The sequence below is a fragment of the Pristiophorus japonicus genome, chromosome 11 (genome assembly GCF_044704955.1).
Source record: "Pristiophorus japonicus isolate sPriJap1 chromosome 11, sPriJap1.hap1, whole genome shotgun sequence".
In the NCBI taxonomy this organism is placed as follows: Eukaryota; Metazoa; Chordata; class Chondrichthyes; family Pristiophoridae; genus Pristiophorus; species Pristiophorus japonicus.
This window is the reverse complement of record NC_091987.1, coordinates 64,277,963-64,293,280: the sequence shown is the minus strand read 5'-3', so window position 1 is coordinate 64,293,280 and position 15,318 is coordinate 64,277,963. Positions and strand designations below refer to the sequence as shown.

Genomic DNA, 15,318 nt, shown 5'->3' with positions numbered 1-15,318 from the left:
GGGAGGAGGAGGGGGAAGGGGGGGAGGAGGAGGGGGAGGAGGAGGGAGGGGGAAGGGGAGGAGGGGGAGAAGAGGGGGAGGAGATGGGGGTTGGAAAGAAAGAAGATGGGGGGGAAGGAGGAGAATGGGGGGGGAGGAAGGAGAAGGGGGTGTGGGGGGAAAGGAGAAGGGAGTGTGGGGGAAAGGAGAAGGGGGAGGGAGGCTGAACGGGCCGGGCCCGAGACTTCGGGCAGGGCCCGTCCCCAGCACCAGATTTACAGGTAGGTGGCGTTGGGTCAGGTCGGGGGGAGCGCGGGTCAGGGGGTGTGGTGGGAGGGAGGTCAGGTCGGGGGGAGGGAGGTCAGGTCGGATCCAGTCAGGGGGCGGGGGGGCGGAGGAAGCGGGAGTCGGGTCGGTGTCGCTGTCGGGTCCGGAGGCAGGGGGGCAGGGGGAAGCGGGAGTCGGGTCGGGATGCGGGGGGGGAGCGGGTGTCGGGGTCGGGTCCGGTCCAGGGGTGGGGGAGCGGGAGTCGGGTCGAGTCCGGGGGGCGGGTCGGGTCCAGTTCGGGGGTGGGGGGAGCGGGAGTCGGGTCCAGTCCGGGGGGGGGGGGGTGGGTCGGGTCTGGTCTGGTCCAGTCCGGGGGCTGGGGGGGGAGCGGGAGTCGGGTCGGTGTCGGGTCCAGAGGCGGGGAGCGGGAAGCGGGAGTCGAGTCGGGTCGGGTCGGGAGGAAGCAGGAGCTGGCCGTGGGAGGAGCCTTATTCACGCAGCCCCAGTGAGGCCATTCGGCCAGGGCTAGGGGCTGCATGCTTCGGGCCCCTCCCACAGTTTTGGGCACCTGGAGCTACTGCACACGCGCGCCCACTGTAGCGCATGTGCAGAGGTCCCGGCACTGTTTTCAGCGCAGGGACCTGGCTCCGCCCCCTACTGCTCGTGCTGCGCTGCGCCGAGCTGCAAACGACCTGCGGGGAGCTGGAGAATCTGGAAGTTTTTTTTAGGCGCACTTTGTGGCGCGAAAAACGGGCGTCCAGGTCGGGACTACGCCGTTTTAGGCGCGGCTCGAAACTTGGGCCCATAGTTTCCTGCTTTCTGTCTCCCTCCTTTTTAAAAAAAAATAGGGGCGTTGCATTTGCAGTTTTCCAATCCGCTGGGACCTCTCCAGACTCCAGGGAATTTTGATAGATTGCAACCAATGCATCCACTTAATTCCCCAGTCTCATCCTCTGAGGGACCAACATTTACTTGAGCTACCCTCTTCTTTTTTTATAGACCTGTAGCTCTTACTATTTGTTTTTATATTTCTTGCTAGTTTACTCTCATAATCCATCTTTGCTCTGTTATTTTTTTCGTTGCCCTTTGCTAGTTTTGAAAAATGTCCCAATCCTCTGGCCTCCCACTAATCTTGGCAACATTGCATGCCATTATTTTCAATCCTGTACCATTCTTTACTTCCTTAGTTAGCCATGGATGGTTCTCCCTTCTCAAAGTCTTTCCTTCTCACTGGAATATATTTTTGTTCAGTTATGAAATATCTCCTTAAATGTCTGCCACTGCTCATCAACTGTCTTACACTTTAATCTATTTCCCCAGTTCACTTTAACCTTAGATGATAGATTATAGTCTTCTGCTTCTTTGCCCTAGGCCCTATTTTATGAAACAGATTTTTAAAAATTGAAACAAAGGCTCAATAGTTCATCATTGCAATGTAGAATTTATGGCGATCATCTGTTGTAATTAGATTACTGAGAGTTAAAATTTGACATCAAAAATTCATGTAAGGCAGTGCAATATAGTAAATATCAGCAGAGGTGGTCAACCGAATAAATCTTGAGCAATATTGTAAGTGTAGAGATTTACAAGACCTCACTACAGGTCATGACATATTTTACACTGTATGTTTAAAAAGTTCTCCAATATAAAATTTATAATACCCATGTGGGGAAATACTAAGGGTAATAAAATGATACTTCAACTGGTAAACAGTGGTGACAAAATAATATCACAAAACAATTCAACTGATTTAATTGGACCAGAAAAATATTCATGAAAATGGAAAATACATAGAACTGTTAGAAATAGACTAACAGCTACCAGAGGGTCAGTCACTTGTGAGACAATTAAAATTCCCTCACAACTTTTATCATTCTGTTATGGACTGAACTTCATCTCTGAAGCTACTTATATTCTGCCAGTTGTAATCTCCTGTGGAATTGTTTGTGAAGGGACTAGAAGGCTCCCTTCTATTTCTCTGGCATAGGTGATGTGTGGGTGCATGGTGTATGGCATATCCAATGGCATATCCAATGTGGGATGTATGTGGAGTACGGACAACGGGTTGAGGTTTAGGGCTCATAGGTAGAGGACTCAGTTTTGGGATATGGGTCGAGTTACAATAGAAAGAAAAGGAGACAAAAACAAAGGTAAATCCAGGTAGAAAGCACAAGTAGGTCCAGAGGTGGGGATGGGCTGCTTAAATCAAATTGTCAGTCTGTAGATGCCCGGGCATCTCTACATCAGTGTGCTACGGAGTTTTGGTTTGGTGCATGTAATCGCTTGTGCAATTTTATTCCTGGAAGCATTCAATAATTCAATTACCTCAATTTAAAAATAAATCTTTGGATATGAGCATCACTAGCAGGCCTGCATTTATTGCCCATCTCTAATTGCCCTTGAGAAGGTCGCGGGGAGCCTTCTTCTTGAACCACTGCCGTCCATGTAGTGAAGGTGCTCGGACAGAGCTGCTAGATAGGGAGTTCCAAGATTTTGACCCAGCAAAGATGAAGGAATGGCAACATATAACCAAGTCGGGACGGTGTTCCCATGCACCTTTAACCCTTAACCTTCTAGGTGGTGGAGGTTACAGGTTTGGGAGGTGCAGTCGAAGAAGCAGAAACAGTATCAAAATCTTCTCCTTCAGTCGGAGTATGAATCAGAAGCATACCTTTTGCTACAATGTGACGAGAAAATGTTTTTTTGTAGGATCTAATTGGTAGAAAAGATTTGCATAATATGATCAGGGAATAACAAAAGCAATAAAGTAATTAAAATTAGAAAGGCAGAACTCACAGCCTTAATCAATGAGGAAGAAAATATATTTAAGTAAAGAAGGAAATTGGCAGATTCAATGGTCATGATGTAGATGTGACAATTCAAGTTCTCCACCAACACTCTACTTGTATTTGTCACAAAAAGCAACCAACATAAGCAAGTTTGCAACTCCTATAATAAGGCCATAAAAAAGAAAACCAAGCACTGGGGTTAATTTCTAGAGGGATAGAATTGAAAAGCAACGACAACAACTTGCATTTATATCGCGCCTTTAACGTAGTAAAACATCCCAAGGTGTGTTTTAAGACAAAACAAATAAATTTTACACCGAGCCACATAAGAAGAAATTACGACAGATGACCAAAAGCTTGGTGAGACGTAAGTTTTAAGGAGCGTCTTAAAGGAGGAAAGAGAGGTGAAGAGGCGGAGAGATTTAGGGAGGAAGTTCCAGAGCTTGGGGCCTAGGCAGCTGAAGGCACAGCCATCAATGGTTGAGCAGTTATAATCAGGGATGCTGAAGAAGGAAAAATTTAAGGAGCACAGACATCGCGGAGGGGGGTTGTGAGGCTGAAGGAGGTTACAGAGATTGCAGAGAAGTTATATTAAACTTGTATAGAACCTTGGTTAGACCACACTTGGGAGTACTGTGAACAGTTCTGGTCTCCATATTATAAAAAGGATATAGAGGCATCTGGAGAAGGTAGGTGCATAAAAGATTCATGGATGATACTAAAACTACAAAGTTATAAATATCAGTAAAGACTGAACAGGCTGGGGCTCTTTTCTCTAGAAAAGAGAGAACTGAAAGGGTGACCTGATAGAGGTCTTCAAAATAATGAAAGGGTTTGATAGGGTAGAAGTGGAGAAAATGTTTCCACTTGTGGGGAGATCAAAACTAGAGGCCATAAATATAAGATAGTCACTAATAAATCCAATAAGGAATTCAGGAGAAACTTCTTTACCCAGAGAGTGGTTAGAATACAGAATTCACTGCCACAAGGAGTAGTTGAGGCAAATAGCATAGATACATTTAAGGATAAGCTAGATAAGCACAAGGGAGCAAGGAATAGAAGGATATGCGGATAGTGTTGGAAGAAGGATGGGAGGAGGCCCGTATGGAGCATAATCTGCATTATACACCCAGTTGAACCGAATGGCCTGTTTCTGTGCTGTAGAGTTGATGTAACTCGATTCCTTTAAAATGATGCAGAATAATTTCCTGTGCCTAGTGTAGCTTTACACAGGCTACTTCAGTAGTGATGAGCTCATGTGGAGCATAAACACCAGCATGGACTTGTTGGGCTGAATGGCTTGTTTCTGTGCCGTCAATACTATGTAATATTGACCAATTTATTGCAAGTCAGAAAATTATATAAAAATAGAAATAAAAGATGAAATAGCAATACAGTACATAACTGGGTTTAAGCACCAAAATTCCTATAGTCTCTTTTCACTGTTCTTTCACGATATCATTCTAGCTCCATGGAATTACATCTTGCAGCAATAATTTGAACATGTGGTTCAAAACTAAGGATAAGCAGCAATGCCAAACAAAACTCTTCATGTCACATGTGCTAATTTTGAGACAAAGTTCCTTGCAGATACCCCCTGACTGGGCAGCCATTATAAATAATAGCTCTGTCATTTTTTGGAATGCTAATATTGCAATATTGGCTGAGGAATTATTGAAAAACATTTTTCCTGATGGGGGATTTGTTAACAATAATTTATATATGAGCCCAGTCTTTCTTTGAAGATCACATTTATCTTCCAGACAGGCCTGTATATTTTCTCATGCTTCTCCTCTCCCCACACAAAGACAATGCAAAACATTTCCAGAAGCAGTCAATTTGAAACATTTGTCATAGTAGACAAAAGACACAAGAAAAGGTCTTGCAAATATATTGGTGGCTGGCACATATTCTCCAATCAGTAATATTTTTCAACCCTTTTTTTCAAATTTTTTGATTATAATGATGGAAATATAAAAGATACATTATCCATGGCACATCATAAAAAATTAAAAACTATTTTAATAGTTAATAGTTTTAAATTCAAAATCATTTTAGAGGCCACATCTTTATGACATAAGCTCTGATGTTTGCAGAAACATAGAAACATAGAAAATAGGTGCAGGAGTAGGCCATTCGGCCCTTCTAGCCTGCACCGCCATTCAATGAGTTCATGGCTGAACATGCAACTTCAGTACCCCATTCCTGCTTTCTCACCATACCCCTTGATTCCCCTAGTAGTAAGGACTTCATCTAACTCCTTTTTGAATATATTTAGTGAATTGGCCTCAACAACTTTCTGTGGTAGAGAATTCCACAGGTTCACCACTCTCTGGGTGAAGAAATTCCTCCTCATCTCGGTCCTAAATGGCTTCCCCCTTATCCTTAGACTGTGTCCCCTGGTTCTGGACTTCCCCAACATTGGGAACATTCTTCCTGCATCTAACCTGTCTAACCCCGTCAGAATTTTAAACGTTTCTATGAGGTCCCCTCTCATTCTTCTGAACTCCAGTGAATACAAGCCCAGTTGATCCAGTCTTTCTTGATAGATCAGTCCCGCCATCCCGGGAATCAGTCTGGTGAACCTTCGCTGCACTCCCTCAATAGCAAGAATGTATGCTTTGTAACACTGCACAGATAGTAATGTTGTTTGAAGAAAGATTTTTATATCCACTGTTTAGTCTGTGACTTCATTATACATTTCAACGATCTGCAAACTTTGCAGGAAAAGAACAAAATGTTACACCTCAACTTCTGGTGGAAGAAAACTCTCAAGAATTTTTAAAAGCATATACAAAAGGAAATTGCATATATACTTAAAAAGGAAAAATTGTAATACTATGGGAAAAAAGCAGGGGATTGAGACTAATTGATAAAGGCAAGAAGAGCCAAAGGTCTCCTTTTGTGCTGTATAATTCTATGCTATAAACAGTAACAATTTCCTTCTTAATAGCTGCAAACAACTTAAATGATAATAGTTATAGAACATTAGTAAAAACAAAAGGCAATAACATTTTGCTACTGTTACTGTGATAGCAATTGAAATTGAAAATAAATATCTTCGTGGGTCTGGAACTTATTACAGTTCAAATCATGTACCATCTGCTAAGAGCCTCCATGATTTTATGCATCGAGGTTCCCATATCAATCCAGGATTACAAAAAGTTGAATTTTACCTTAATTAATTAACTAACCCCCTAACAATTTTCTCTCAAAATGTCCAAGTTGGGTACAACAATCAATCTTTGTATCTTTTATTGGCTTATTTTTGCGGTGTAACTTTATAATTGAAAAAATCAACTTCTGTTCGAACAGAACCATAAACTACGACATTCACCAAGAAATCAATGAGACTTGGATTGAACAGTCAGTGCCAGGACAATCACAGTTACAGTTACAATCAAATTCAACGGAGTGTGAACACAACTGGTCAGTGAGTAATAGAATGGATGGGCAGCTCCTGTCATTCAGTGAGTACCCGGCCGGCCAGGCATTGCCTGGAAAGTCAGGACCTGGCCAGTCATTTGGTTCAGTTACAGTTTTGGATGCTCAGTAAGTGCTGCCAGTAAGCAAATACCCAGACGAGGGACTGCCCAAGATGATGACCCAGTCGGCCGGCCGGCCACTTAATGCCTGAACACTCACTCAGTCCTGTCAATGCTCGGTCAGGGGGTCAATGTTGTCACTAGCGTTATAGTAACCACAGGCCTGAACAAATAGCACTCACCTTAAGTACTGGCGTCAAGAACTCTGCCACTCCAAGCGCAGTGCCTTTGACAGTGTTAATGACGTTCTGCATGTCGTTAGCCTGCTCGAGCTGAGCGTGTGGCTGTCAGTGGTTTCCAAACACTCCTTCCTCCCTTCCTTCCTCTTTCTCTCTCTCCCGGATCCCTCCTCCACTCCTTCCTCAACAAGTTCCGCAACTGCACTCGCGCATGCGCGCACCCTCACCGGGGAGCGTGAACACGCGTGCGCGCGACACGAACGCCGCTGGTCGAAAGCTCAACGTGCGCGTGTCTGCCTGGCTGAACGTCGCTCGTGCTTGCGTGCGTGCGTGCACGCGCGGGTGGGTGGGGGTGTGAGGGCAGACGGTTTGGCGCAGGCGCAGTGTTGGGGCAGTGGGCGTTTCGTCAGTGGTTTGGCCTGATGGCGTTGTCCTCCCAGCACTTGAGGAATGGCGCGGTGTGAAAACGATGGGGAGCGGTAGCCGTTCGGGAACTTCTAGGTGAATTGTACTGTGCTGGCGGTAAGTTGAACTCTTCTTAGTAACTGTTGGCCGTGGAGTGATTGTCTCTACAGGGGGCCTGGCTGGTTTGGACAGAGGGACGGTGGTTGGTCAGTGAGGCTGATTGTCAACAGGTCGTCACAGTTCAGTGCAAAATCCGGAGCAAAGCTGGCAAACATTGATCCGTCCTCAGCAAAGGAGCAGTAGGGAGCAGAATGATGACGGCTCTCCAGTGAAAGAGTCGAGCTATTGGCGAGGTGTCGCAGTATCATTGTGTACATCTGAACCTTGATATTGTGCCACATAAGAAAATACGTTAGTCTGCAGATTGTCATGAACTGGAAAGAGGAAGTTTTGAGTGGTTAAGACAAAGGATATCTAGGATAAATACTCAAATTTGAAAGCCCCACGTTCGTCGGATGGCTTAGTGTGCAAGTTCATTGCCTGCTGCCTATTGTGCCATCCAAACTTGGAAATGATTTGCTTGATTATCAGTTTGCGCCCCAATGAATTGGGGGAGGGAGGTTAAAGTTGGCTTCATGGTCCCTGGGAGTTAGGAGGAAAAAAAATCAAACAGCTGATTTTGTGTCAAGTGTTGTCTGATAATGCTCCTATAAAGTACCTTGGGACGTTTGACTATGTTATAGGTACTGTATAAATGCAAGTTGTTGTTGTTTGTTTTCCAGTGATCCCTGCTAGAAAATGTAAATATTGTGTGAGGATGGGATTGATCTTGGCTGTGCTGCCCTTCATAAATAACTCGCTTTCTGCTGATCATTGATATCCTTCCAGTGAAATAGTCTTCTGAGGCTCACTGTCTTGGCTTGCATATAAGTAACTGCAATTTCAGTGAAGTACTTGGCACCTGTGAAACTGTACCCCAGTGTTGCTCAAAACCTTGAGGAGAGCAGGGTGAAATTTTGAGGGAGTGATTTAAAACAAAAATTCCAAACTTATTAGCAATGTAAGCTTATAAGAAGTAGGCCATTTAGCCCCTCGAGCCTGCTCCATCATTCAATAAGATCGGCTGACCTGATCTTGGCCTCAACTCCACTTTCCTGTCTGTTCCCCATAACCCTTGACTCTCCTGTAGTTCAAAAATCTGTCTATCTCCGCCTTGAATATACTCAATGACAGCCTCCACAGCTCTCTCGGGTAGAGAATTCCAAAGATTCACGATCCTCCGAGAGAAGAAATTCTTCCTCATCTCCGTCTTAAATGGGAGGCCCCCTTATTCTGAAATGATGCCCCCCTCGTTCTTGATTCACCCACAAGGAGAAGCATCATCTCAGCATCTACCCTGTTAAGCCCCCTCAGAATCTTCTATGTTTCAGTAAGATCACCTCTCATTCCTCTAAACTCCAATGAGAATAGGCTCAGCTTTTCATCATAAGACAACCTTTTCATCTCAGGAATCAACCTAGTGAACCTTCTCCAACCAATTCAAAGTATATCCCTCCTTTAAATAAGGAGACCAACACTGTACACAGTACTCTAGGTATGGTCTCACCAAGTTAGCAAGACTTCCCTACATTTATACTCCATCCTCCTTGCAATAAATGCGAACATCCCATTTGCCTTCCTAATTACTTGCTGTATCTGCATGCTAACTTTTTGTGTTTCATGTATGAGGACACCCAGATCTTTCTGTACTGCAGTATGCTGTAGTCTCTCTATTTAAATAATATTCTGCTTTTCTATTCTTTCTACCAAAGTGGATAATCTCACATTTTCCCACATTATACTCCATCTTCCAAATTTTTGCCCACTCACTTAACCAGTCTATATCCCCTTACAGACTCTTTATGTCCTCTTCACAACTTGCTTCACCACCTATCTTTGTATCGTCAGCAAATTTGGCTGCAGTACACTTGGTCCTTTCATTCAAGTCATTAATATAGATTGTAAATAGTTGAGGCCCCAGCACTGATCCCTGTGGCACCCCACGAGTTAGTTTGCCAACCTGAAAATGACCCATTTATCCCAAATCGCTGTTTTCTGTTAGTTAGCCAATGCTCTATCCATGCTAATATATTACCTCCAACACCTTGAGCTCTTATCTTGTGCAGTTACCTTTTATGTGGCACCTTATCAAATGCCTTTTGGAAATCCAAATACACCACATCCACTGGTTCCCCTTGATCCATCCTGCTCGTTACATCCTCAAAGAACTCTAATAAATTTGTCAAACACGATTTCCCTTTCATAAAATCATGTTGACTCTGCTTGATTGTATTATGATTTTTTAAATGACCTGCTGCTACTCCTTTAATAATGGATTCCAGCATTTTCCCAATGACCGATGTTAGGCTAACTGGCCTGTAGTTTCCTGCTTTCTGTCTCCCTCCTTTCTTGAATAGGGGCATTACATTTGCGGTTTTCCAATGCGCTGGGAGCTTTCCAGAACCTTGGGAAGTTTGGAAGATGACAACCAATGCATCCACTATCTCTGCAGCCACTTCATTTAAGACCCTAGAATTCAGGCCAACAGGTCCAGGGGACTTGTCAGCCTTATTGTTGTACAGTAGTGTTGCCTACTTGATGATTTGGATTTTAATTCCCTTCCTTAACTTCTCTGTTATGTAACTAACTTGGGCAGCTCCTCCCAGACCTGCGACCTCTACCACCGAGAAGGACAAGGGCAGCAGGCGTATGGGAGCATCATCACCTGCAAGTTCCCCTCCAAGTTACACACCATCCTGACTTGAAAATATACAGTCGTTCCTTCATCGCCGCTGGGTAAAAATCCTGGAACTCCCTCCCTAACAGCACTGTGGCAGTTACTTCACCAGAAGGACTGCAGCGGTTCAAGAACGCCACCACCTGTTGAATAAGGTCAGAGAATGTGGAGTCGGGACAAGTAGCAGAATGGATAACTAGCTGGCTTCAGGACAGAAAGCAGAGAGTAGGGGTAAAGTATAGCTATTTAGAGTGACAGAAAGTGGGAATTGCTGGGACCACTGTTGTTCACAATTTATATTAACAATTTAGACTTTGGAATCAAAAACACAATTTCTAAATTTGCAGGTGACACCAAATTGGTGGGGGGGGGGTTATCAATACTGCGGAGGACTGTAACAAATTACAGCAGGACGTTAATAAACTCGCAGAATGGGCATATAATTGACAAATGAAGTTTAACACAGATAAATATTGCTAGGAAGAATAGAGAGGTCACTTATTGGAGGGCGCGAGTCTAGGTGGGATAGAGGAACAAAGGGTTCTCTGAGTACAAATACACAAATCACTTAAAGTTGTGACACAGGTTAGCAAGGCCATTTAAAAAAAAAAAGCAAACCAAGCACTAGGGTTTACTTCTAGAGGTATAAAATTGAAAAGTAGGGAAGTTATGCTAAACCTGTATCGAACTTGGTGAGATCACACTTGGGGCTGGATTTTCGGTTTTGATGTTTTTAGAAACATAGAAACATAGAAAATAGGTGCAGGAGTAGGCCATTCGGCCCTTCTAGCCTGCATCGCCATTCAATGAGTTCATGGCTGAACATGCAACTTCAGTACCCCATTCCTGCTTTCTCGCCATACCCCTTGATCCCCCTAGTAGTAAGGACCTCATCTAACTCCTTTTTTGAATATATTTAGTGAATTGGCCTCAACAACTTTCTGTGGTAGAGAATTCCACAGATTCACCACTCTCTGGGTGAAGAAGTTCCTCCGCATCTCGGTCCTAAATGGCTTACCCCTTATCCTTAGACTGTGACCTCTGGTTCTGGACTTCCCCAACATTGGGAACATTCTTCCTGCATCTAACCTGTCTAACCCCGTCAGAATTTTAAAAGTTTCTATGAGGTCCCCTCTCATTCTTCTGAACTCCAGTGAATACAAGCCCAGTTGATCCAGTCTTTCTTGATAGGTCAGTCCCGCCATCCCGGGAATCAGTCTGGTGAACCTTCGCTGCACTCCCTCAATAGCAAGAATGTCCTTCCTCAGGTTAGGAGACCAAAACTGTACACAATACTCCAGGTGTGGCCTCACCAATGCCCTGTACAACTGTAGCAACATCTCCCTGCCCCTGTACTCAAATCCCCTTGCTATGAAGGCCAACATGCCATTTGCTTTCTTAACCGCCTGCTGCACCTGCATGCCAACCTTCAATGACTGATGTACCATGACACCCAGGTCTCTTTGCACCTCCCCTTTTCCTAATCTGTCACCATTCAGATAATAGTCTGTCTCTCTGTTTTTACCACCAAAGTGGATAACCTCACATTTATCCACATTATACTTCATCTGCCATGCATTTGCCCACTCACCTAACCTATCCAAGTCGCTCTGCAGCCTCACAGCATCCTCCTCGCAGCTCACACTGCCACCCAACTTAGTGTCATCCGCAAATTTGGAGATACTACATTTAATCCCCTCATCTAAATCATTAATGTACAGTGTAAACAGCTGGGGCCCCAGCACAGAACCTTGCGGTACCCCACTAGTCACTGCCTGCCATTCTGAAAAGTCCCCATTTACTCCTACTCTTTGCTTCCTGTATGACAACCAGTTCTCAATCCATGTCAGTACACTACCCCCAATCCCATGTGCTCTAACTTTGCACATCAATCTCTTGTGTGGGACCTTGTCGAACGCCTTCTAAAAGTCCAAATATACCACATCAACTGGTTCTCCCTTATCCACTCTACTGGAAACATCCTCAAAAAATTCCAGAAGATTTGTCAAGCATGCTTTCCCTTTCACAAATCCATGCTGACTTGGACCTATCATGTCACCTCTTTCCAAATGCACTGCTATGACATCCTTAATAATTGATTCCATCATTTTACCCACTACCGATGTCAGGCTGACCGGTCTATAATTCCCTGTTTTCTCTCTCCCTCCTTTTTTAAAAAGTGGGGTTACATTGGCTACCCTCCACTCCATAGGAACTGATCCAGAGTCAATGGAATGTTGGAAAATGACTGTCAACGCATCCACTATTTCCAAGGCCACCTCCTTAAGTACTCTGGGTTGCAGTCCATCAGGCCCTGGGGATTTATCGGCCTTCAATCCCATCAATTTCCCCAACACAATTTCCCGGCTAATAAGGATTTCCCTCAGTTCCTCCTCCTTACTAGACCCCCCGACCCCTTTTATAACCGGAAGGTTGTTCGTGTCCTCCTTCGTGAATACCGAATCAAAGTACTTGTTCAATTGGTCCGCCATTTCTTTGTTCCCCGTTATGACTTCCCCTGATTCTGACTGCAGGGGACCTACGTTTGTCTTTACTAACCTTTTTCTCTTTACATATCTATAGAAACTTTTGCAATCCGTCTTAATGTTCCCTGCAAGCTTCTTCTCATACTCCATTTTCCCTGCCCTAATCAAACCCTTTGTCCTCCTCTGCTGAGTTCTAAATTTCTCCCAGTCCCCAGGTTCGCTGCTATTTCTGGCCAATTTGTATGCCACTTCCTTGGCTTTAATACTATCCCTGATTTCCCTTGATAGCCACGGTTGAGCCACCTTCCCTTTTTTATTTTTATGCCAGACAGGAATGTACAATTGTTGTAGTTCATCCATGCGGTCTCTAAATGTCTGCCATTGCCCATCCACAGTCAACCCCTTAAGTATCATTTGCCAATCCATCCCAGCCAATTCACGCCTCATGCCTTCTTTAAGTTCTGGACCATGGTCTCTGAATTAACTGTTTCATTCTCCATCCCAATGCAGAATTCCACCATATTATGGTCACTCTTCCCCAAGGGGCCTCGCACAATGAGATTGTTAATTAATCCTCTCTCATTACATAACACCCAGTCTAAGATGGCCTCCCCCCTAGTTGGTTCCTCGACATATTGGTCTAAAAAACCATCCCTTATGCACTCCAGAAAATCCTCCTCCACCGTATTGCTTCCAGTTTGGTTAGCCCAATCTATGTGCATATTAAAGTCACCCATTATAACTGCTGCACCTTTATTGCACGCACCCCTAATTTCATGTTTGATGCCCTCCCCAACATCACTACTACTGTTTGGAGGTCTGTACACAACTCCCACTAACGTTTTTTGCCCTTTGGTGTTCTGCAGCTCTACCCATATAGATTCCACAGCATCCAAGCTAATGTCCTTCCTAACTATTGCCTTAATCTCCTCCTTAACCAGCAATGCTACCCCACCTCCTTTTCCTTTTATTCTATCCTTCCTGAATGTTGAATACCCCTGGATGTTGAGTTCCCAGCCCTGATCATCCTGGAGCCACGTCTCCGTAATCCCAATCACATCATATTTGTTAACATCTATTTGCACAGTTAATTCATCCACTTTATTGCGGATACTCCTTGCATTAAGACACAAAGCCTTTAGGCTTGTTTTTTTAACACCCTCTGTCCTTTTAGAATTTTGCTGTAGAATGGCCCTTTTTGTTCTTTGCCTTGGGTTTCTCTGCCCTCCACTTTTCCTCATCTCCTTTCTGTCTTTTGTTTTTGTCTCCTTTTTGTTTCCCTCTATCTCCCTGCATTGGTTTCCATCCCCCTGCCATATTAGTTTAACTCCTCCCCAACAGCACTAGCAAACACTCCCCCGAGGAAATTGGTTCCGATTCTGCCCAGGTGCAGACCGTCCGGATTGTACTGGTCCCACCTCTCCCAGAACCGGTTCCAATGCCCCAGGAATTTGAATCCCTCCCTGCTGCACCATTGCTCAAGCCACGTATTCATCTGAGCTATCCTGCGATTCCTACTCTGACTATCACGTGGCACTGGTAGCAATCCCGAGATTACTACTTTTGAGGTCCTACTTTTTAATTTAGCTCCTAGCTCCTTAAATTCATTTCGTAGGAACTCATCCCTTTTTTTACCTATGTCATTGGTACCAACGTGCACCACAACAACTGGCTGTTCTCCCTCCCTTTTTAGAATGTCCTGCACCCGCTCCGAGACATCCTTGACCCTTGCACCAGGGAGGCAACATACCATCCTGGAGTCTCGGTTGCGGCCGCAGAAACGCCTATCTATTCCCCTTACAATTGAATCCCCTATCACTATCACTATTGGGGCGGTAATGGTGGTGGGGCGGTAAAGTTTGCGTTCGGGGACAGTTTGTGCCTCAGTAAATAACGTTGGGCAGCTGGGCCCTGAATCAGGATGCAGCGCTAAGGGACGCGTTGTACACCTCTCTTAGCTCAAGAGTTTACCATCCATCGCCCTAACAAGTCAGGCCGGGAGCACTCCAAGAGATACCTGGGGGGAGAAAAAACCCGAAAGAAAAAGCCACAAAAACATTCCCAAAACATTGCCCACGCCACCACAACACAAATCTCGAAAAAAAATTAAAAGAAAAAACAATCACACTTGCCTTAGGAGTCCATTACTTACTTCTCTGCTGTTGGTATCGTTGGACTGCCTGATTTCCCAGGCGGTCACTGCGGGGCTCACTTCGAGGTGTACAGGTTGGGCAAGAGTCAAAACTCAGGCCAGTATCGCAACCAGGAGCATTGCACACTGGCGCAGTTTTTCCGGGCAGAGCTGCCCCACGCCGCTGCTGAACCGGACCCGAGGACCTCTGCGGGGCACTGGAGGCTGACCGCATGCTCGGAACACCTCACCTCCATCATTGCCGCCGCTCCAGGGTGATAAACGGAGTGGAGAGGAGCTGAAATCCACCCCATAGAGGACTACATATAGTTCTGGTCACCATATCATAAAAAGGATATAACAACAACAACAACTTGTATTTATATAGCGCCTTTAACATAGTGTAACATCCCAAGGCGCTTCATAGGAGTATTATGAGATAAAAAATTTGACATCGAGCCGCATAAGGAGAAATTAGGGCAGGTGACCAAAAGCTTGGCCAAAGAGGTAGGTTTTAAGGAGCATTTTGAAGGAGGAAAGAGAAGTAAAGAGGTTTAGGCAGGGAATTCCAGAGCTTATGGCCTAGGCAACAGAAGGCACGGCCACCAATGGCTGAGCGATTATAATCGGGATGCTCGAGGGCAGAAATAAAGGAGCGCAGACATCTCGGGGGCGGGGGGTGGTGTTGTGGGGCTGGAGGAGATTACAGAGATAGGGAGGGTCGAGGTCATGGACAGATTTGAAAACAAGGATGAGAATTT

At 44.9% G+C, this 15,318-nt stretch overlaps 2 protein-coding genes across 8 annotated transcripts in view; one reads left to right on the top strand and one right to left on the bottom strand.

The window, feature by feature from the left end:
• atg3 (autophagy related 3) overlaps positions 1-6,971 on the bottom strand; it is a 50,331-nt gene extending 43,360 nt beyond the window's left edge. Inside the window, exon 1 of the mRNA XM_070892704.1 lies at positions 6,763-6,971. Within this exon, the coding sequence (XP_070748805.1) occupies positions 6,763-6,834 (72 nt within the window). The 5' untranslated portion in view covers positions 6,835-6,971. The remainder of the gene's footprint in view (positions 1-6,762) is intronic.
• Positions 6,972-7,143: 172 nt separating this feature from the next.
• The window catches only part of slc35a5 (solute carrier family 35 member A5), a 48,301-nt gene continuing 40,126 nt past the window's right edge, over positions 7,144-15,318 (top strand). For 4 of the 7 annotated variants that reach the window (XM_070893452.1, XM_070893451.1, XM_070893447.1 and 1 more), the window contains exon 1: positions 7,144-7,281. The gene's annotated coding sequence lies outside the window, so the exon portion shown is untranslated. Of the gene's footprint in view, positions 7,282-9,859; positions 10,096-15,318 lie in introns of all 7 variants that reach the window. The other 3 variants (XM_070893450.1, XM_070893449.1, XM_070893448.1) reach the window with 1 other exon arrangement.